The 23250-nt window shown below is 38.6% G+C and overlaps 3 protein-coding genes across 6 annotated transcripts in view; 1 reads left to right on the top strand and 2 right to left on the bottom strand.

The window, feature by feature from the left end:
• Window positions 1-169: 169 nt before the first annotated feature.
• LOC149932944 (beta-taxilin-like) lies at window positions 170-2897 on the bottom strand. Of its 2 annotated transcripts, XM_090156704.1 has the most exons (10): window positions 2833-2897; window positions 2634-2739; window positions 2209-2568; window positions 2035-2152; window positions 1519-1967; window positions 1024-1311; window positions 863-958; window positions 624-792; window positions 409-558; window positions 170-344 (listed from the first exon to the last, which is right to left on the bottom strand). In XM_090156704.1, exons 2-9 carry the CDS (start codon window positions 2712-2714, stop codon window positions 485-487), a joined length of 1635 nt encoding a protein of 544 aa, XP_090012830.1. In that variant the 5' UTR covers window positions 2715-2739; window positions 2833-2897; the 3' UTR covers window positions 170-344; window positions 409-484. The 2 variants fall into 2 exon arrangements, with proteins under 2 accessions (XP_090012830.1, XP_090012831.1); XM_090156705.1 differs by lacking the exon at window positions 2833-2897 and having other exon boundaries at window positions 2634-2757.
• A 656-nt stretch (window positions 2898-3553) lies between these two features.
• On the top strand, window positions 3554-4562 carry mRpL15 (mitochondrial ribosomal protein L15). Its single transcript, XM_090155608.1, has one exon. It carries the CDS (start codon window positions 3642-3644, stop codon window positions 4518-4520), a length of 879 nt encoding a protein of 292 aa, XP_090011734.1. The 5' UTR covers window positions 3554-3641; the 3' UTR covers window positions 4521-4562.
• Window positions 4563-4606: 44 nt separating this feature from the next.
• Window positions 4607-23250, bottom strand: part of dachs (unconventional myosin-IXb-like dachs) — a 35527-nt gene continuing 16883 nt past the window's right edge. For 2 of the 3 annotated variants that reach the window (XM_090155497.1, XM_090155498.1), the window contains exons 2-19: window positions 18854-19246; window positions 12000-12166; window positions 10748-10968; window positions 10486-10660; window positions 9074-9340; window positions 8876-9002; window positions 8697-8815; window positions 8479-8626; window positions 8274-8416; window positions 8027-8200; window positions 7475-7781; window positions 7350-7404; window positions 7170-7281; window positions 7008-7107; window positions 6839-6945; window positions 6084-6773; window positions 5927-6029; window positions 4607-5855 (exon numbers count right to left, since the gene is read on the bottom strand). In XM_090155497.1, the coding sequence (XP_090011623.1) occupies window positions 5506-5855; window positions 5927-6029; window positions 6084-6773; window positions 6839-6945; window positions 7008-7107; window positions 7170-7281; window positions 7350-7404; window positions 7475-7781; window positions 8027-8200; window positions 8274-8416; window positions 8479-8626; window positions 8697-8815; window positions 8876-9002; window positions 9074-9340; window positions 10486-10660; window positions 10748-10968; window positions 12000-12166; window positions 18854-19246 (3758 nt within the window). In that variant the 3' untranslated portion in view covers window positions 4607-5505. The remainder of the gene's footprint in view (window positions 5856-5926; window positions 6030-6083; window positions 6774-6838; window positions 6946-7007; window positions 7108-7169; window positions 7282-7349; window positions 7405-7474; window positions 7782-8026; window positions 8201-8273; window positions 8417-8478; window positions 8627-8696; window positions 8816-8875; window positions 9003-9073; window positions 9341-10485; window positions 10661-10747; window positions 10969-11999; window positions 12167-18853; window positions 19247-23250) is intronic. The other variant, XM_090155499.1, reaches the window with a different exon arrangement.

Here is a 23250-nt window from a genome sequence, read left to right as displayed (position 1 = left end):
CCAATCCCGTTTGTCAAATAAAAAATAAAGTGTCTGCAAACTAAAACCAACAAATGTCTTCAAATTTAATTTTTTATTAAAAATCTTAACAAGTTAGAAAATAACGTTTGAGACATTATTTTTAACTTAAATACTGAATTTTTTTTTAAACAAAAGCAGTAACTTTTTTACCAAAAAATGAACTTGATGGCATCACGCAAATATATTTAAAGGATAAAATTCATATCACTTCAAAAAAAAGGAACATTCCAAAGAAAAAGCCTCAATATGGCAAAATTTTTTAAGTTACATTCTTTTCAGAATAGAGTAAAAAAAACTGTCAATCCTTTCTTATGGACTATAAACTGAAAATAAATTTGATAAAATTAAAATATTAGCTAAAGTAATGTACATTATATTATAATATACCAGTAGTATGTCAACAAATCCAAACTCTTCAGAGAATTGATCTAAGTAGCGATGACATTTCTAAGTATTTTTTTTACTAATTGTTTGATACTTCAGTGGCAGTAGGCTGGATAGCTTCATCGGATGCCGCTTCCGAAGATTTATTATCAGCTATAATAATGAAATGTTACTTAGAAAACTCCTCAATATTATTGATTTAATAAAAAGAGCATTACTTATATTATTAATAGGCGTATTTGGCGTTTGCAAATCTACAGGGTTTGAGGTAGCAGATTTTATTTGAGATCTCAGAGTGTTTCTTTCTATTTGTAATGCCCGACATAATTTCTCCAGAGTGGCCACTTTTTGATTCATATTTAACATTTCTTGATCTCTTTTTTGTTTCTAGATTTTAAGTAAATTATAAATATTTCTGAACAGTCAAAAAGGACAGGGCCATATTAAGGGTATTCACATCAGCAGCCATTTCAATAAGAGCTTTATTCCCACTTTCACATCTGTGCTTCCACTGCAAAGTTTCTTTTTCCAAAGACTTGACTTTCTTTATCATCTAAAGTGTATTTATGAAACCATGAAACTAATCATTCCATACAATTTGTTTTGCTTTTTATTTACTTTCTCCATGTCAGAAGTGAAATTTGAAATGACTTTGTTGCTATTAGACACCTCTGTTTGGTACTCTTCAAATTTAGTGAAATGGGCCGCCAGTTCTGAGCGGACTTGAAACTCAGCTTTGACTAACTGATTACAATGAGCTTGTAAGCTTTCCAGCTTGAAAAGTAGTTCCTGTTTGACCATTAAGTGGTTTTCTTGCTCCTGACGTAGCTGAAGTTGTGCTTGGGCCAATTTAGCATTTGCTAATTGACACTCCAATTCTTTTTGATGGTTAAGTTTCTCTGTATGCTAAATAATTTAGTTAATAAATGGACTCAGTGAAAACTGATTCCAGGAAATGGGACCACCTTTATCATTGCGCACCAGAGGGGCTTTGACCGCCTCCACCTTGCAAAGGGACATTTACATTTATTTTATGAAGAACGGAAACAGCACTTGATATTTTTAGCCCAGGAGCGCTGAAATGTATAAAGATGGCCCTGCCAAGAAACATACTTTCTCCCAAGCTTCATAGTGTTCTATAAGATCTTTGAGTTTTTTGGCCAATTCATCATTTTCTTCTCGCAATTTAGTGTTACGTTGTTGATTTTCTTGCGTTAAGTTGGTGATGTCATTCAAGGTGGATTGAAACTTGTTTGCAATCTCCTTTCTCTTTTCTTCCTCCTCCCTGAGTCTCAACAAACTTTCGTCCTTGATGACTTTGTTTTGTCTTTGTAGCTCTCTACACAGACCTTCTAGCCTACTACGTATCAAAAGCAACCTGCTCTGTTCACCTTGTAATTGCTCTTTTTCTTTGTTTAAAGTGGTATTTTGTTTTTCACTCTGCTTCAGTTTAATTTCGTAGCTTTTGCCTTCGTCAAGGGCTTCTACACATTTTTTGCATAAGAGCTTTAATTTGTCCTCATTTGTGCCCCCACATTGAGCTAGCCACTTCATGACTTGATCTGTGACAAAATTAAATAATTATGCATAGCGCTAATTTAATAAACTGAATATAAATAATATGCAAACCAGCAGTTTTCTCCCCTTTTCTTTTGCTACTAATCACGGGTGAAGATGTTGCAACAGTCTTCTTCTGATTAGATTCATTTTTGCTTTTACCAGATTCTTTGGGTAATTTCAATGGCTCCTGCATTAAATATGGAATTAATCTATAAATTCACATACATGTGTTCATTAACTTGCCGTGGAAACATTTTTAAGGTCTGAAGTGACTGAATTATCAACCAAATCTATTAAAGACTCAGTTTTCTCTAATAAGCTTTCTACTTTGATGTCAACATCAAAATTAGGAAGAGGTTTGATATCAGAATTAGAGTTTGAGGCATTGTCAAGAAGAGTTTGTTTTAGTGCAGCAATTTTGTCTTGAGCAACCAAATCGAGGTTGGATTTTTCCTCAGTTTGTGATTCAAGACCAACAAGAGTTTGCTGAATTGTGGATTTAATCTGTATCGCTGCATTTTGAAGTTCCGTGTTTTCTTTAAAAGAACTTCCGGATTCACCTTGCTCAGTTACAACTACATCAACACACACAGAATCAGCCTCCTACAAAAACCGGTAATATTTATATAAAAAAGGCATAATTTTTCAAGAAAATTGTAGTCCTTTACTTTTTCTTGCTGATGAACATGTGCTGCATGTGACTCATTTTCTAGAGGAAAAGGCCCATCTCCATTTTTTGGGGATTCCATTATTTCTGCTTTAGAATTTCACCTACTATTGTTATTTGTAAAAGAATTTTTAACAAAAACTAACATTACAATTAAATTCAGTTTTTTTGGAAAATTATAGAAAACTTCCACCACTCACCGATAATGTGCAAAAAAAGACTTTTTAAACAAAAGTATGAGAAAGCAATCTGACTGCCCGCTTTCCCAAAATGCGCAGAGTTGCCAGATAAAATTTACGTCCTGCAGCCCAAAAGGAAATAAAACAAGCCCAAAAAACTGCCCACCGTTGAAAATGTTTTTCAAAATAGATCCCAACTTCTCGCCCATAATTTATAGACAAATTTTATCTAGTAGCGCGAAATTTGTTCAAATAATTACCGTATATAAATATAACAACACCAGAACAAGTATTTTCATAAGTTTTTTAATATTTTAATATTGTAGACTTATAATATTTTGACTCAAAACTCCATATTTTTCCAAGAAACGGTTTTCCCCTTTAGTGGTCAATGGTTTACGGCACTAAAGAGACAGCAGAAATGATAGCTCGACGATAAAGGCATTCCTGGGCTTTCCGTGAAATTTTCCGTTCTCAATTTCATACCCTAGTCTCCCTTTTATCTCTTACTCCGTTTTTAACCATTCTTTGATATAATTACCCCCTGGCCGCTATTTCGTGGAAACGGTCGAAACCATGAAAACAAGCCCAAAAATTCGTCTACCGCCCAAGCCATTTTTCCCCGCATAGTGCTTTAAAAAGGAGCCCAATTGGGCGAGAAAATATCCCAACTGGCAACTCTGCAAAAGTTAAACGTGTTCTAGCAGACCGTGCAGACGACGAGTAAACTCAATAATATTCATTCCGTTCTTCGTCGTCCACATAAGGTAACTTGTAAAGTAATTAAACAACTTCGTTTTCTTGATTTTTCTTTTAATTACGGTACTGAAATGGCCGATAAAGCTCTTGAAGTGTTAAAGTATTTGCCTCGTATAAATTTGCAAAACATAAGACCTAATCCTCATTCGAACGTGAAAAAAAGTTGTTCAGTAAGAGGACAACACGGCGGGGACAAACATGGTTCATCACATAAAGGTTCGAGGCAGAGAATGAGCTATACCCGTGTTGGCTATGAGGGCTTTAGAACCTTGCCCTTTTATTTGAAAATGCCAATTGAACCGTATTACAAAGATCATCACTTAAAAAAGCAGTACCCGCCTTTGTCTTTGGCATCTTTACAGATGATGGTTTCTGCAGGTCGACTTGATCCTAATGAGCCAATAGATCTTGTAGCTTTATTTGCTTCGCATCTGTACAACTTACATCCAGAAGATAGACATTTTGGCGTACATTTGACGGATCAAGGGATGGAATCATTCACAGCCAAAGTTAATATTGAAGTACAACACGCTAAAGAACAAGTCATCGCTGCTGTTGAACGAAATGGAGGAGTTATAACTACTGCTTTCTATGATATCGCTAGCTTATGCGCCATGAAAAATCCTTACAAATTGTTTGGGCAAGGAAAGCCAATACCAAAACGGCAAACTCCCAATGAATTTGATGTAGAATATTATACAGATCCCAAAAATAGAGGCTACTTGGCTAATCCAGAACTGATTGCTAAAGAACGGTTGAATTTAGCCCAAAAATATGGCTATGAATTACCAGATTTGACGAAAGACCCTCAGTTTGAAATGCTATCCTTAAGGAAAGATCCGAGACAGATATTTTACGGATTGCGTCCTGGGTGGGTAGTCAACTTAAAAGACAAGAAGATTATTGAACCATTAGACCCTAAATTAAGAGAATATTACGAATTAGACTAAGTTTGTTAATTTTTAAATAAATAAAGTCATTTAGTGAAATTAGATTATTTTTACTCCCTCATTGTTACGTATTGCATTACACAGTTTAGACAAAATCAAGAAAATTATCAGATTATACAAATTTATACTGGGATTTTCATTTCAAAAATATGAAATAGATCGAGCGTAGTATTGAGTGGTTTGACATATAGGAACTTTAATGTGGGGAAAAAGAGGTAGTTTTCATTCGTTGAAAAAGATTCCTATTTCAATAAACCAGCGCTGGCGTATGCTTTACAAAATGGGAAAATGATTTTAACAATAAAATTGCATTTAAATATTTTCTCGTTAGATGATGAACTGCTCTGTTAATCAAATAAAAATGGGACCAGTACCTGACCCATTTTCAATAAATACAAAATTTATAAGTTAGGCTTAAAAAATTAAATGTTAGTTTTTGCCATTTTGGTCAAAATTGAAAGGAATTACCAGAACAATCTCCAATTATGTTAAGACTAAAGTTTACCTAAAATGACTTAAAAAAGAAATATGATCTTTTGAGAAAAATATTACAAAAATATCCCACGTAAACCTAACTAAAATGCCCTTTTGAGCAATAAAACATTCATACATAATAAAATATTTTGGCACACCTACATTTTAGGTAGGTTGGTTTTAAATGGCGCAATATTAAAAAATTGGCAATTTCGCACATAAGGCAATGGAAACCTGATCCATTAATACTTAATTTGTATGAGATATCTGTACATTATGATATATACCATGTGTTTTTTACAAGGGACAAAAATAAGTAGAACTTATTGCAAAATAATTAGCAAGTTTAGTCCAAACCCTGATTGGTCTATTATAATGATATCGCAGTATCAAATTAAATAATTATACATGAAAAAACCTTTCAAAAATGGGTGTATTTAGAAGGTTCATATTATATTAACACGCACAAAATGTCCCAATGAAGTTATTTACAATATAAAAGCTTGGGTGTTTAAATGTTTACACCACCATTCTGCCCGTTGTTTCCCGCAGAAGCGCACGCACCTGCTGGTAGGGAAGCAACAATGTTGGTCGAGGTAGTAGACGCGATACCTGGTTGTGGTGGCATAGGGTTGGAATGGCCATTTTGGCAGGGGGGGTTGTTGTTAGAAATGGCTGTCACCGAACCTGTTGGCGACGATGAAAAAGAACACCCGGATGGGCTCATTAATTCGAGAAATTGATAAGGCACATCTATTGTTTGCCCGTTTCTATGCTCTACGAGCAAATGTCCTCTTTTCGCTGAGGCACCGATTACCATAACTGTTTCACTTTTACGCAGCAAGGGTTCTTCTCCATCATCTGGCGTAATAATTATAAATAATATAAACACATTTGAGTTGAATGTTTTTTGTAGTAAAATCAATACGGACCTCCTGGAAAATTCATTTTCATTACTCTCGCTTGGGGGTATCCCAGTTTGGTATTGCCACTAACAGTGTACGGTCTACTCGGTGGGACTGGTGGTGGTCTTTCCTGCAATACAAAATATTAAAAAAAATTTACAAAAAAAAACTGTAATAAACCTACTAAATCAAGACCAAAGAGTGAACATGTTTGTTGAACTCTTTGATCACATCGTTCCATTTCTGGGGGAGGAGTTCCAGCAATGGGTTGGGGTCTTGGTCTTCCAGCTGGACCTGAGGTATTTGGAGGTACTGTAGTTGCGTCTGGAACTCCGGAGCAGGTTTGATTTCCCTGTAAATTTTGTTCTGTTGGAGGAACCACCATATTTCCTATACTTGCACCACCTTGATTATTAAGACAAGAGTTTTGCTGATGTTGCAGAAGGGAAGGAGCCGGTGGTGGCCTGCTGGGTGGCAATGTCATTTGTCCGTAAGACATGTTTGGTTCTAGTAACCTGTTTCCCCGGTTCAAGGTTCCTTGATTATTAGGAATGGAAAAGTGATGATTAGCAGGCAGTGGATGTGGAAGACTGTGGTGCAGTTGCTGATGCAGATTATTGTGTGATGTTCGTTGCTGATTAAGTAAAAGCAGGTGGCGTCTTAAATTTGGCCATCTACGACACCGAAAGTACCATCCTCTCCATAAGGCTTGCACACAAACAGCAGCCACATGACGTCGCTCAACTCTCAAGGCTTCCACTTGCTGCCTGATTCCTTCACTTAGAAAGATATGTCTTTTCCCAAAAGCCCAGGCAGTTGAAGCCGTCCATTTTGGCCAGTGTTGAGTAGCTTGCGCAAAACACTCCAAAATAAGCTAATGAAATGTGTTTAATTAAGTTTCACCCAATACACAATGTCGTAAATTGCTGAAATTCTTACTTTACAATCCTCTTGAACCTTCTCTTCGGTCCTTTTGAGTTTTTTAAATGGCACTAATAAACGATAGCGGATACTAAAAGCCTTGAATCTCACACGATGAGGAAATCCTGTAAAATAAGAATGGCGGGTTAAATTTCAAATGACTATAACATATTTACTTTCTAATTACCTCCAGCCATCAAATTAACAGTTTCAAGAACTTGAAGGGCACGTATCTGTCTAACAACAGCTGACCTGTCAAAGTGACCAGGCTGCTCACAAGCATTTGCCTATTAACATTAAACAGTGATTATTAAAATATATTTCCTTCCCACAAAATATCAAAACCTACTCTAATGCATCGAACAAAATGAGGTTTAGCATGAACCAAAGTCCTAAGTAGGTTATCCAGTCTGGTATGAAAATCTTGAGTAAGAGTCGAAACTGGTTCACCTCCATTTTGCCTGAAATAAAGAGCGCATTGCTTGAATATTTGCTTAAATATAAAACCACTAGAGTTAAAGAATCCTACAAATCTGTGTGAGCCGTGGGAGAGATTCTAAATGATTGTCCACGAGGAACAGTTTCTGTCAAAAATAATCATTACATGAATTGTCAGTCTTCTATTTTATAAATGCAAATGTGACAGATACTGACCTTGAGAATAGAGAGCTTTCAATTCACTGCCAAATAAGTGCGAAGCGAAGCCAAAGTTGCAGGATGATTTGTGGAAGACAGAGACAGCGTCATCAGGTACCACGTCTCTATTGGTGTCCAAGAAAGTGGAAGATTCATAAACAACTCTGCCAGCAAAGTGTCTAATTCCAAATTGTCTCGGGTTGAAAGGCTTTGGCTCAAAATAACGGCGACTCGTTTTATGCTGATTTTTCACTTTTTGAATGTAGCTTTCAGGTGTTCCCCTCAAAGAACATTCCACGTCCAACATACTCAATAGCCCTGTTCTCTATAATTCATAAAGTTGAGTTCTTAATTAAATACCAGTTTTTAACATGTATACAGTGTGCTGCATTATTTGATTCTACAGCACAAAAAAGTGACTGTTTCGCAGTTAACGTGGAGACAATGGTACTTAACTTCACCATTTATAAGAAAAAAAGGGTTCCTATTTCCATATCTTGGTTCAGTAAAAAATATTCAGAGGGTAAATGCAGCACTTGGTATTTAGTGAATATCTGCGATTATACACACCAAAGAGGAAATTAGGTCTATGCAGGGAACATTATCCACATAGCCAACTTCAGCTTCACTTTGAACACCTTCTTCCCTACAAGCTTCAATGCTGGCTTTAAATACGTGAGTGTTGTAAAAATGCTGCAGTGTTTCTGCGCATAAATTTATGCACAGATGTTCCAACTGGCTTGGCTGTTTTGACATTAGTAAACACTTTTATTAGTTTCCTCAACCGTTATACGTCATTTGCCTTATGTCGATATACCTCAGCATCTTCATAGCCAAACATGTCCAATATACCAATAAACCCATCTGTGGCGTGTCTGACAGCAGAATTCAACGCTGTCATGGATTTGGAAGATTTTGCGCCTCCAGACCCCACTGTAGAAGCATGCTGGCTACTTGTTTCTAATAGATAGATAATCAAATTATTTACTATTCCATTTAAGAATAGTTTTTAAATAATGTACCAGTGTGGTTATGAACTGAATCATTGCTGTCAGAACTAAGAGTTCCCGATGTGGATCCCAACCTTTTGAGACTATTGGCCCTTCTAACTATAGTAGCTACAGTTCTACAGTATAAGGCTTTGGCTAAAGCATCCCTCGTGGCATTGGCCTAGTAATCACAAACGGTGAACATTGAATGAACTGTTTTGAGAAGGCCATCAGGAGCTATAAAACTATACCATATTGGAGTCTGCCAATGACTTTACTAGTTGACCCCTGACATTGTGCGTTCTTGTGGTCAAACCTCTAAGAAGAGCCACACTGGACAAGCCCAAAAGTGATGCCACAGATTTCAATTCTAAAAGTGGAGTTAATCGTGAGCGTGACGCTGGAACTGCATTTATAGCTAACAACACACCATTTCCTCCTTTAACATCGACTTCAACCCCAGCTCCATCCATAAATTGGACGTTTCCCAAAAGCAAAACAGCGGAAAGAACTCGCAGAACATCCATAAACGGAATACCCAAAACTGATAGACATGACTATAAAACATTGAAATAAAAAGGGATTTAGAACTTAGTCCAGTGGGTCCATATTCGGAAGAATTGCATACCTTCCAGGCGTCAAAACGAGACGCGTCTTCCACTTCGTTTTGAGAGGTATCCCCTCTATTAAGATACCTCAGATTGCGAATCGAATATCCTTCTAGGCAAAGTTTGGCCCTTTCTTCCGGATTCAGACCAGCCAGTAGCTGGTAGAAAATATGGTAATTCTTTTCCTTGGGTAAAGGATTGACGACCCGACTTTGATCCAGAAAATAGCAATGGATTTTCGTTCTATATAATGCCCCATCTGTAACTTGAACTTCTAAAAAGTGTCCCTGAAATCAAATTTATTTCCCCCAAATTCCAGATATATCATTTTTGAAACGTATCAAGCGGATGAAAAGAATTTAAAATAACAAAATAAGATTGAAAATTTAATTCTACATAGTGTGATTTATAGTTGCAGAATTACATTTTTTATATAGTTGTACGGAGATGAATAAGGTTGGAATGAAAACCCTTTAGGCAGATTAAAAACCAGGTTTTTATAGGCTGGTTACAATTTGCCGCGAGAAATAATTTTTTTCTTCCATCACCTCCCCTCGTTTCCAGTTGATAGCGCCGGCCGCGATGTTTATATTAAAAGGAAAGGGCTAGGTCCCGCCTGTCAATCATCAGTGGGATGATTTAAAGGCCCAGGGGGCTTTTTTCCCTCTTTCGCCGTGAAATTAAAAACCAGCCAGATAGCCAGTGTGTTATACGAAATATTTTTTCAAAGTTGGTTCAAGTGCAATCCAGTACATTGACTTTGAAATAATACTAACAAAAAAATCTGCCCACAGAGTTAATTTCAAACCTACATCGTAACTAACTTTGAAAGCGAGTTTAATTCAATTCCTTACTTTCTAGAATATAGTATATGATTCGTAATAAGAGTGTAAAGGAAGGCCATCGCGTCGTGTTATGTATGTTATAAGTAGAGCAGCGGTTCCCAAAAGGTGTTCCGCGGAACCCTGGGGTTCCGTAAAAGGGTCACAGGGGTTCCGAGAATTCGCAGCGTGGCCATCTTTGTTTGTGTCAAGAGTTTAAGATGAGTAAAAAAAATGAGTTTTGGTTTCGCCAGAATTAGGTGGATAATTTAGGGTTCCATAGGAAAATAAAATTGGGAACCGCTGAAGTAGAGCATAGCGCCGATTTGATTTGTGTCGGTGGCGGGGCAGCGCGCCAAATTTTCAAAATCTGCGGCGTTGATTTTTTCCAAAATGTTTTAAGGAAAAAAACTAAAGTTAAGCAGAAAATCTCGGCGGCGGGATCAAAAGTTATCGGCGTCGGCGGCGCGCCGAAAAATAAACGACACGGCGGCGGTTCGGCGACGAGGGCGTCCGATCAGCGGCGCTAGGCTCTAGCGCTTGAACGGGAAGATAATATTTATCCGCATGGGCTTATTTCTACGTATGGTATGGTTAAAAATCGAACTTACAATTCGACTAGATTCTGAATTAGCGGCAGTTTTGGCACTGCCAAGAGACCTCAGTACGGTAAAAGCCGCGGCGAGATGTTTAAAGGCGTCAGTTTCGGGACCCCCACCAGCCACGTCGAATAACTGACGGAGTAACATCATGGACGAGTACGTTTTACCACTTCCACTTTCCCCACTGGACAGAAAAATCAAAACCAATAAGAATCCCTCGACGTTATAGTCACGAAATTTCGCCGCTAAAATAAAACATGAAAGGACGCACCTCAATATAATGGCTTGAGGATAGCCAGTTTCGCTTTGCTGCCTGACGGCCTCGTGCACCACTTTTAACAATTCGGGCGATCCGCGAATACCCGATGAACGACAAGTTCCCATGGAAGAAGGCGGAATGGGCGGCGGTACCCCGATGACGCTACTCAGAGTCAAAGGGTTCCCAACCGCGTGGTAAGGGTTGACGGACAGCAGAATAGGGCCAACGTTCGTCTATTCGAAAGATGAAGAAAAACATATCATATCCAATTAGCCTAATTAGGCCAGATCGGCAACGCGATTAAACACAAAGTAACAAGTTAAGGAGTAAAACGATTCGACAAAATACATCTATAAATGTTGGAACGCCAAGAGAGAAAAAACTATTAATATATACGATGTTTGGGAAAAAAAGAGGCTTTTGACTTTAAATACATAATTATGAATGTAAATTTTGTAACCTACTGACTTTCGATAATAACTCCCCGCGAACTTTTATTAATTGCGCGTCTTTAAGCTGTACGAGGCGGCGGCGTTTAACTCTAGGGGGGTGGGCCGGGGGGATTTCTTATTAGCACACGCGAGTTATGATCTTCACGTAGGAAAAAGGCCAAAGGCAAAGAAGAGCGAAAAAGCGCGTACTTTTAAATTACCAATTTGGGGAGAAACTATAATTTTATTCACAGGGGCTAGTCGAGGTAAAGCCCAAGACCAATTTGAATCCCCTAGAAACGCTTACGAATTTTTCCCTTCTGATAAATGTGTTTTGTGAAAGTGATATAATAAAATGCACATAATATTGCCTCAAATTAGATAAAATACTACGAAGGAGACGAGAGCCGTGTGTGTGTGTATATAATATATTCTTCTTCTCTCTAAGTTTGGCTTTCCAGAATGTGGTTCTCCACGCTGAGCAGAAAAAAAATAATTATTTTTGTCTAGAGGCTAAATAAAATGAAAGGTGGACGGCCAAATATAGGAGGGAGAGATAGAGCTAGAGAAAAATGAGTGGTTTGGCTCATCCATAAGTATTCCGAAGATGACACTATACTAGGGACACGACTCTCTAATATAATTTCGATGATCAAAACAGTAAATTAAAGACAATAAAAAACACAGCGCGCGTTCAAACGTCGTAAAGGCAAAGTGCTATTAATTTAAGATTTCCAATAAGAGAGGGATACAATTTATTAATTTTTGGGGTTTCTCCAAAAAAAGACGGCCCTTAAGGTAGGGTTTCCAAAAGTTGGTAAAACCAATCTTACGAAATGTTCTCCAGCGGCAAATCGACCGTGAAGGGTTCGAACGAGAGCATCTTCGGTCAAAGGTCCGGCCAAGTGAATCAAGTCCTTCACTTCCGAAGAGAACAGGGCTTGGTAGTTGACCGGTTGAGAGACGTTATCGCCAATGCAATTCCCATCGTCTTGGTAAACTAAAAAAGTGGCAAAAAATGGTCAAATTTGCGAATGAAACTTTGAACGCAAAAATATTTGCGTCCAACTTGCGATTTCAATGTACAATTGAATAGGAGTCGTTCGCCAAATATTTGGCGATCAAGAAAAAAACAGCGATTCATAAAAATTTTCAAAGGCCGCTGCGCGCAGAAAGTAAAAAATATTCTACGTGAGACCAAAGATTCGAAATTATAGCCTCTCGCGTAGTCAATACCGTTTAGTCGTTTACCCACTTCCTGCCGGAACTCCGAAAAAATTAGCTCCATAATTCCGATGGTAATTAACTATAGATAAGACTACGGTCAACTTTACTAATGGCGCGCTTCATCAAAGACTAGGGCAGCGACCGATGGAGGACGATTTTCCGGAGCTCACGTGCTGGAAGTAGGTAATCGCTCCGTTACAAAAGCGTCAATCGGAAAGCTCTCAGAATTATCTTTGGTGCGACGGAGACCATCTGCAAGTCCAAAATAATTTTAGTAAACTGTGTACAAAACTCATAAATGAAAAGAGACTTAAAACGGTTTTAAAATTCACAATTTATTTATTTAAAAATCCAACGTTTCGGACGAAAAAACATTTATGCGCTTTATACATATATAAATGTTTTTTCGTCCCAAAATTTTACCATTATACTGTCAGACTTTTAAAAATCCCTGAAAAAGGAGGAAGAGTTCCTCCGAAACGTTGGATTTTTAAATAAATAAATTGTGAATTTTAAAACCGTTTTAAGTCTCTTTTCATTTAGTTTTTCACAATGTGCTTCTCTTCGCTTCTACAAAACTCATGTTTACAATTTTATTTGGCAAATGAAAGTTTTGGCTTGTATTGAAACCTCTAATATTGCTAGAGAACGTGTATTTATAGCACACGTTATCCGCATCAATTGTTTCTAGGCTTTTTCCGTAAATTTTACAATCTATCAATAAATTATAGAAATATATTAGTTTTTCAATTAAAGTTTAATTAGCGAAGTTAGCGTATATGCTGAGAATAACATATGCATTTTTGGATTTATGAATTCGCGTCGTGCGCAATATTTTGCGTTGGGCGCGAGAACTAAAGCTGGTTTCACACTCGACGGAAAATATGCCGGAAAGACGATAATAAACGCCGAGCTGAAAATTGATTCCCATTCGATATACCGCTAACGTTCAACTTTACGCTGCTAATTTTCCGTCGAGTGTGAAACCAGCTTAAAGCAGCGTAAAGTTGAACGTTAGCGGTATATCGAATGGGAATCAATTTTCAGCTCGGCGTTTATTATCGTCTTTCCGGCATATTTTCCGTCGAGTGTGAAACCAGCTTTATGAACGCATTTTTTGTGCGTTCAACGTTTATGAATAACAACGGCTATTTGAGAAGATCGTCGATAATCACGTGATTGACACAATATATATTCCAGGCACGGTATAACTTAATGTCTCTGTATAGGCTTCGTTAGAATGCGATAATTGACCATCTCTTTTTCCTTCGAGCCAATCAAAAACTAATTCCCTCGCTAACAAATTGTCTCTTCGCAGTTTATATACCCAACGCGGCTTTAGTATTAACGGATTACCGGGTAGCGTTATCACAGGTAGGAAAGGGACTAAATTTGGCAGCGCGTACCCCCACGCTCGCCTTAGTCCGAAAAGTCCGGTGACTAGCAAAGCGAATTGGAAAACAGGGCAAAATATCTGTCCCAACATATAAGGTTTTGGCTTCGCTTTTTCGCTGTCCCCCTTAATTTTCCCGAAATATTTGAGCGCAGTTTTATAATTCCAGGCGGAATCGAGAGGGGACGAAAAAGACATCTCTGAAAGCGGGGAGCTGCTAAAAAGGATGATTCCCAAAGATTGACCTTGGACGTTAAACACAACGGAGAATAAGAAAATGTTGGATTCAAAAGGAACGAGAGAGAGAGAGAGAGATGGGTACGTCTTTTACGTAATATCTCTCGCGCTCCTCTATCATACGGGAAGGCAAAAACTTTAATTTCTTTTTACCCCAGGGCGCTAGAATTGGTAGAAGACCATCTATTAAGGGGCATACGTCAAAAAAACACTACATCGCTATGACAGTTTCGAGGCGATCGCCTCGCCAAAAAAACCGCATGAAAAAAAAAGCTCCAACAAATGATGTTTTGTCAGAATTATATTTCCCCCCGGAGATGCGATGGGTAGGAATACCGGTATAATAAAATTGCTATATTTAAATTTAATTTTACATAAAAAAGTTTTACAAAAAATTTATTAGAAAAATAATTAGGGGAAAAAGGGTCTTTTCACGATGAAAATAGGGTAAAAATCTTACAAAAATGTTTAAAAATAGGAACACAAATTTACTTAACTAAATTATACTAAAAAAAATCGGAAACAACAGAAGTATAAAAATATTTAAAGTAGATGGTGCTTTTGGCCGGATTTATCGAAAAAAGGGTACTTTCATGGGCAAATGCCGATTTTAAGGTTGGATTAGGGACCTTGGAGAAAAACAGGAACATTTAGGGATTCCGAGGATCAGGCGAGAGCGTTTCCGACGATGTATAAAACGTTCGTATAAGAATAAGTTGACTTAAGTCGCAATTTGGCGAGCCGCCATAATTAATTGGAGCCGGTAATTAAAATCGCGATTCTCGTTATAACTTACACCGAAACATCCATTAAATAATTGAGCGCGCGTAGTTCTGCCGGTAATCGATCTTATTAATTTAGCTTATAATAATAATAAAAAATGTCACGGCGTATGCCAGAGACTCGGAATAAAAAAAATAATGGAAAACCTAAACCGGTTTCTTTTCGTCTCTTTTCTCCGGCCGCGCGGCTAAACGTTTAACAACATCTCTAATTTACGACGCTCTCAGCCTCGAGTCTCGTTCGAAATAACGTTTTATCCAGCAGGCAGCGTATCAAAGCGTACAGGGGAGGTCGTTTTTTCTTAAATCTTCCAATTATAAAGTCTCCGAATTCTAAGAAATAGGCCAGATCGCCATAGCCTCGGGTTAGCCACATTTCTCGCGAAAAAATAAACGCTCGCGTAGAACCATCGGAATCGGCTGAGTGTCAGGACTGTTATTAAAGGTTAATGAGCAATAAAACTATACGAGCCAAAATTTTAAAAAATATATTTATTTATTTTAAGGTAAATCTCTATAAGAAATCGTGTTTGCATTTATTACTTACGCAGTGCGTGACCGCGGAAAAGCTCAAAAGTGTATAGAAAAAAAATTTAGTTGATTTATAGCATTTTATAGGAAACTTTTTTTGGGAAAAATTGGACAATATCAGTTTAAATTTACAGAAAAATAAAGGTTCGAAATACTGATGAAGTGAAAACCCATGGCTTTTAACGGAATTTGGTTTAAAGGGGAACGGCCAAGCTTTTCCAAATATGGCCTTATTTCCGTATCAAAAGATTAACCAGACGTTCAATATACTAACACGTACCTTTTTTTGTTTTGAAAAAATAGCTTTTGGCCCAAAAGGTTGAAACGAATAATAACGCCAGGTATTTGGGTTTGAATTTTCGCCGCCATCTTAGGGGCTGCAGCCAGCGCCCCTAACCCCGTATCAGCGATATCCGAACTAACCTAACTTTTAAAATCGCGCAATTTAGGCTTAAGTCTCTTATAACTGGAACGCGCCGCTCGTGCAAAACATATTTTTCGCGTCTTCAGCAGCGCGCGCTTTTACGTTGTTTTTCCGTCTCACCGACTTCTCAGCAGGTGTCGCGGCGGAAGCGCGCTTTTCGATTTCCCGAAATTTCTTTATTTTATTAAAAATTAACCACTCAATATTTTAGTTTTTAATGGGCTATAGGGCTATCTAACTGGTTAAAGCTTGACCGTTCCCCTTTAATAACTGGCTGAGCGAGTGACAATTTCTAATAGGTTGGCTTGAAACTACGTTGCGCGATAAATATAACGTAAATTGTTCGAAATGCTTGGAAACTAGTTTTTGATTTCCATCTATAACAAAACACGTAAATGCAAATTCCCAGGAATATGAAAATAGAGTAATTGAAAATATCGGAAAAATTATAAAATGTAGGTGCTTATGAATCAATATTGTCCCTGAAAAAAAGTGAAAGTTGAACTTCGCGGTGGAACAGATGTGGAGAGCCAGAGGCTACGAAGCATTACGTATATTATTAAAGCGAAATAACATTGATCTTTCGCGTGAACCGCGGTTTCGTAGAAATACCAGGCGTAAATAGACGTCTATGGACGTAATAGACCCGGCGGTATTGTTTGCGTATTCTCAAATAGAGATCATACCAGAAGCTTAATGGGGATATTCGAATGTACGGGAGCGATTAAATTATCATTAGCAGCTATCGTTTGGCCGAATATTACTCCTTTCATTTCGCTCATAAACGACCTTCTAAACCACTTTTAAGGGGGAAATGGACACGGAGGATACGAAGAGATGGAGAAAATTTAATCCTTCAAAATGATAGACTAGGAGCCGAAAAATTCAACTTTATACGCGATCGTTATCTAAACATACACTCTCCAGAAGTGATAAAAAATACCCTAATGGGCAGAAAAATATCCGCGATTGAGCGAGAGGACAATGTGAGAGCCCGGAGAAAGGCAATTACTAAGGTAAAGTCTAACAATGGGAAAGCCAGACACTGGGACAGCTACTCTTGGGAAAGGAAGCTAATGGAAAAGGAATTTTGATATATGAAAGCTAGGGTTTTTAAAGGAGAGGCTGCCAAGGAAAAACCCTACGAAAAAGCGTGAGAGCGAAGGAGAGCTATCTTTCGATATACAAGCCAGATAATCACGTCAATGCGATATACTTGCCCTTCGCGACTCGTTTTCCTTTGCAGGCCCGAACTCGCAACAGCAAAATTACCTACGAAAACTATGGCGAAACGCTAAAGCCGAGCTCGCTGAGGACACAAATCGTACCGTAACATTACATTCCCAATATACTGTGACGTACCTATAAACCGAAGTTTGGGTGGTTTCTCGTGTTTAATACAATTTTTAGCGGTGATTTAGGCGTTATTTTGACATTTTTGGGTGGATTTACCGAATTTTGGACGGTTTTCGTGTTATTGGAATTTTGGAAAGCTTTGGCCTTTTGGACATTTGTACTGCCAAAGACCTAAGGGGTTTTAGCGAGGGGCTGATCACTCCGCGTAATCGGTGTACAGAGCCGTACCTTTGACTGCACTAATGGGATTACGCGTAGTCTTTGAAGTCGCTGCCTTTGGCAGTGCTAATCTAAGCGTAATCGGTGTTAGAGGTCATCAGCTAATCATCAGCTAAGCTGATCGGGGATGGTTAACTTTTATTCAATAGATAAAGCTCTCAAAATTATTCGTAAAACGTTTTGATCAAGTTATTTATATTTCTGTATTATCCGATTAATTTTTTGATAAATTTGTAAAATTAATCGGAAAAACGACGTTTTTTCGATAAAAAGCTCAAATTTTAATAAATAATACATGTTTTTTAATCATTTTCCGAAATATTAACCGGTAAATTTCTTTGTTTACATTTTCTTCCCGAAAAAAAATCAATTTAAACATGGATAATGATTAACCGTCCCCGACCTCTAATCGGTGTACAGACTTTCTAAGAGTGGTTAGCCCCTCGGGTTTTAGCTCAAAAATACACCTAAATTTGCACCGATTGGTACCTAAATATAGACAAAACTTGTACCGGTTACCACGCATATTTAGTTCCAAAAACGTTTCGAGTTAAGTAATTATAAGTTTTATAAGCTTCGAACTCAAATATTTAAGTATTGATATTTAACTTTAAAACTATATACGAAATTTCACTAGATAGTGATGAAAATTTCGAAATATTTTTAAGTAACAATGACTCTAGTCGCCTTAACGCAAATATATACTTTTTTTTAATTGATTTTTTTTACTCTTGGTATAATACGGATTACGTCATAGGATTAATTCAGTCTTCGTCACCAAACGATAAGATTCCGTTCTACCAAAACTGTAACGAAAATTGGTTAACTAGTAGCTGAGGAAAAGCGTTGACAACAAAATGGAAATTGAATTTTTTTCAAGCGTAGTTTCAAGAAAGTTTTGCTCGCTCCGCTTCAATAAAGTAGGTGATTGCACACACACAGACACATACATACTTATACGTGTGTGCGTGTATACACATACGCAAATATATATAAGTGACAGAGGCAATCCCCCCGACAGATTCCCCATTGATGGAGCGAAGTGTATCGTGAGGGTCTGATACCATTCCCCCGATCGCGCACTCTCTCCTTTGGGTGAAAATGGCCAGCCTCACTAAGGGCAAAGAAATAATAAAATACGATGATTCCTAGCTTACGCGCCCCTGTTTTACGTGCCCGGGAGCGAGCTTACTGAAAAAATCCGCGTGGCGCGGGTAAGGCGAGACCTACACCCCAAATATTCGCGTAACAACACGATCCGGCCACCCGAAAAAGGGCCCCCGTGTCCCCCGCGCGGTGGTAAGAATGGGTGCGGAGAGCTTGGCTTCCAAGGCGCTGGTGGCGGGGCGGCTCAGATTCTGGACAATTTCTACGTATCAGGCCGATGGTTAGGTAAGAGGCGCTCGTCGTTTCTAGGGGGCTATCGATTACCCGAAGCTATCAATATCGGGCTATAATTAGTGAGCGGCCTCGATTGGAGCGGGGATTATTAATTGAAGGTTAGAGGACTTTTCTTACTTTGCCTGTTAGCGAGTCCTTGGTCGAAGGCCGGTTTTCCAGCGTCGATTAGGTTGTTGTTGTTGTTGACTTCGTTGGGCTTGGCGTTAATGACGGGTCCGACGTGCGCGTTGATGTGGAAGTTCTCCGGAGTGATGGCTGGCGCTTTGCCGTTGGTGGCGTTCTGCGGGCACTGGACGTGATTCAGCGCGGGCGCGGACCTGACCACCGGCGGAAGCTGGGCGCCGGAATTGGGCACCGGCGTCGGGGAAACGGGGTTCGTCCCGGCCGGGGGAGGGTTGTTGCCCTCTCCGGCCGACGTGACGTGCAGCCGATTCCGCAAAGTGACCAGTTCCGTACTGAGGGTTCGAAGGCGCTGCTGCAAGTGCACGGCCTCGTTCGAAGACGATGCATCTGTAACGGACAAAGGGAAAATATGGCTCTTCAACGTGTATCATCAAATTACAAGCTCTAGGTTCGCTAGTAACAAAAAACGCGATCGTTTGATCAAGGATCCGTCGTAGGGTTATTCATCTATACCCCATTCTACCGTGACCCTTTGTCCCCGGACTGCGGTAAACCAAATATCAACAAAAGATTATTTGTTTGTAACCGCGCTGTATATATATGATAAAACGAAGAAAACAACCATTTATCACTCTGCATCCCGAACTATTGAATTTATTTAAGATTCTGAAGTACCCTTATAGAGGGGGTTAGCAATCTCGACCTGGCAAACTTCAATTTTCACCCGTTTTCCATTTAATTTTTAAAACATAAATCTAGCGGGTGTCCCTTCCCGTCTTTTCAATAAATAATGAAAGAACGCTTTAAAAAAAAGAAGAGTACATTCAAAAATCCCAACGGGGGAATTCGCCAACTAAGAACTCGTTAATATTCAGCCGCGGAAAACTCGGAGAGTGGATAGAAAAAGGAAGATTCGAAATCCCGCGGCCACCCTCCTCTTTTAAGAAATCTCCAACAAAGCGTTCGGAAACCATCATCAAAGCGATTCAAAAAGCCACGCTGGATTTTTTTGTGTCTAAAAAGTTGTTTTCGAGAAAAGAGAGAAGCCAGTGTTTCTAGTCATAAATAACCCCCGTAAGACCTAATCCTCCGACTCTGACTCTCTCCGCGAAACATCTTTCCAGTAATTCGTGCTTTTTTCGTTTTTGCTTTTTCGGAGCGATTCGTGATTTGGAGCCTAAAGAATCGAAGATACTGGCCGCCGATTTCAACATTTCAATGCAATACCGAAAGGAATTTTCACTTATATTTTTTATCAAAACAGAGAGAGATATCGCGGCTTAGTTATAGACTGAGCACGAATTTAAAATAATTTCGTCGCTTAGAAGGAAAAGGTAGAAGAGATAGAGAGAGAGAGAGAGAGAGAGAGAGAGAGAGAGAGAGAGAGAGAGAGAGAGAGAGAGAGAGAGAGAGAGAGAGAGAGAGTGCCAGTGACCCTCGGCGTGTCTGGCGGAAGGATCATTTCAGCATCTTATTAATATCAGCGAGCGCTATTTTGAATTCGCTTCGGGCTTTGGAAGATTAAAAAGTCAAAAAGTGTACTTCATTTGCTCGATTTTGACGCTATAATTTTAATTCATCATTATCAAGCGAGCACGCGAAAAGCGCGCGTTGGAAAAATATATATATACCTGGCTATCAAACGGCAAAATGAATAGGCGCTGGTTTAGCCCCTGGGACAACATAAATTGCGGACTAAGTAGCCCGCGCAGATTCCTTTCCAAATTAGTATTAACGTCGACAATCCAAAAATGAGCGCTAAAGTCGTTGACGTCTCGATTCGGGGGAAGTCCGGCAATTAATTTTATACTCTTTCAATCTACAAATTATGACGGATGAAAATCCCACTAGAAAATATTTCTTTCCCAATTTCCATTAAGACAGTTATTAAATAAAACCAAAATAACGTTCCAACTAATGAAAACGTTAATTTATCTCCCCTTTTAACCAGCCGTGAAGAACTAGGAAGCGACGATATCCACTTTTTCCCCATCAAGCGGAATCCAAGGTAGTTAAATAATATTCGCCAACATGAGAATATCCGTAAAAATTGGCGAAGGGGGTTATTACACCGCCTCTAATTATTGCCGTCACCATAAAAGGGGGGTGCAGTGGGAGGGGCGGGGAACGGGGTGGTAATAATGATGTCCCGTTGCGCGAAGGATCTCTAATCTCCGTACGTAAATGAGATGTTTTTGGGTGAAGATGACCCGCAATTAGGAGGCCAGGCTGGCCGCGCAATTTGCCTACAGACGAATCGTAAATAATTTGGCAAGTAGGTCAAATTCGAGTTGACCTTGACCGGGACAATTAATAATAATAAGCGCGGTACGAAATGAATGTCAGACGGCGGATGGGAGAAGCTTTCTCTCGCGGGGAGACTTAAATGAATGGCGAGTAGAAGGTAACCAAGGAGCAGTCTTTACCCTACGCCCCACCTACGAGTATACCGCCAGCTGGTTCCAGTCGTTACGAGTATAATGATCCGCGCACGGAGAGTGGATTCATTAATGGGACCGCCCCAATCACTGGTTCTCTCTCGCATTAATTCTCGCGCGGCGATTAAATACTATAGAGAATCATATTTAAGCGGATTTTTATAACGACCATTATTTATCCGGAACGCACGCTGCCTCGGTAAAGATTACGATTAGAACCCATTCTCCCTCCTTCGGTCTCCCTCTGCCTTACCTAGTCATCCCCGTATGCAAATAGAAGCTATACCCTAGCACGGAATATCACCGAGAGCAGGCTGTATATAGAGAACCTCCTACTTTCTTAATTATTTTATAAAGCCTAAACGAGGTATTTCGGGAAATTTCGTTTAGAAAAGGGTCTAAGGAATGGCTATTAATCAAGGATGGGCCAAAGGTTAGTTTAATATAGCGTTTTTTTGTAGGGGAAAACCACCCGTGAGCCAAGGGATACCCTTGAAATTTCAAGGTATGGCGCTGTTTTAAAAACAAATATTAGAAAATGTACTATTTTCATACTTTAAGCAAAATAATTAATAAGTGGATTATTCTCATCTGTCCCCACTCAGGGTGGCCACAAAAATTTCAGATTCAAATTCCCTGACCATTTTAAGAGATGTTCCCCGACTTTTACTGCCAAATTGTTTTATTTATATTTTACTTTTATCAGAAGTTAATAAATTTTATTACTTATATTTCAGTAAAAAGATTATTGCATTGTTGTTGAAAAAATTTACCCAACTTTCAAAGAAGTAAACGATAATCGTGGAATTTGTCATAGATCTAGAGTAAAATTACCTTCAAAAAGTGTCAAGAGAAAATCAAATTCCCTGACCTATTACAAATTCTTAAAATTCCCTGACCTTTTAGTCTCATTTTTAATTTCCCTGACGTGTGGCAAGTTGGCAACCCTGCCACTGAAATAAAATGCATTTATTGATTTATACCCCAATGAGTGGTCTCTTTTATAACAGAGATGTACCCAGCTTAGTGGTGCTCAGGGAGAAGATAACCCAAAGGATCAAACAGGGTTTCCACAGATTTCAGTTTCTAAATCTCGGAATTACCCAGGTTTTTTTCTGACCATCTAACATCTTTTTCCGTGACCAATATACAAGAAATTAAATATATTTTTCGTGACTACCACCTTCGACAAAGAGGCTTGCCCATAAAACAGTTTGGAATGAAAATCATTTTACGTATTATAAGGGATGATAAAGCACTGAAAAATTATAAATAATGAAATATTAATAATCCGGTCACCGGTAATTGTCTATACAAGTCGCTAGTTGACTTAAATGCCAAGGGTATAAGCATAACTGATTATTATTAACTACACGGTTGCCTCAATATTCTCAATTAAAATTGCCTGTTCTCCCTGAACATTTTTAGTTATTTTCAGTGACTTTTAACGTCAAAATTAGACAGTTTTAAGTTCATAAATTTAATCAACTTATATTTCAGTACAAAAGTTATTTCAACCTTAAAAAACCTTTCAGGGATCTAAATAATAATAATAACAGATTTTGCCATAGATCTAGAGTAAAATTACCTTAAAAAATGTGTCAAGATAAAACTGAATTCCCCGACTTTTTAAAAATATTTAAAATTCCCTGACTTTTTAGGGCCATTTTTAAATTACCCGACTTTTATGTGATTTCACTGACGTGTGGCAACCCTGAACTATAAAAAAAACTCAATTCCTTGACTTTTAGACTCATTTTCAAGTTCCCTGACTGCGGCAGTCCTGGCCAAGGATGCCACTAAAATTTCCCATTTTCAGAGGTGTTGCAAATGTTTCGGTATTAAAACACTGTAACATCAAACAATAAGGGCTCGAAGAAGGGAATAAGCTACGGTTAGCAACGAGACTGAGGTTAAACCCCCGGGCGCGACTGGCGGTCCCCCACGTTTTCG

The sequence above is a fragment of the Leiobunum rupestre genome, chromosome 8, assembly GCF_980474605.1.
Source record: "Leiobunum rupestre chromosome 8, qqLeiRupe1.1.hap1, whole genome shotgun sequence".
Classification (NCBI taxonomy): Eukaryota; Metazoa; Arthropoda; class Arachnida; order Opiliones; family Sclerosomatidae; genus Leiobunum; species Leiobunum rupestre.
This window is presented reverse-complemented; position numbering and strand designations above follow the sequence as displayed.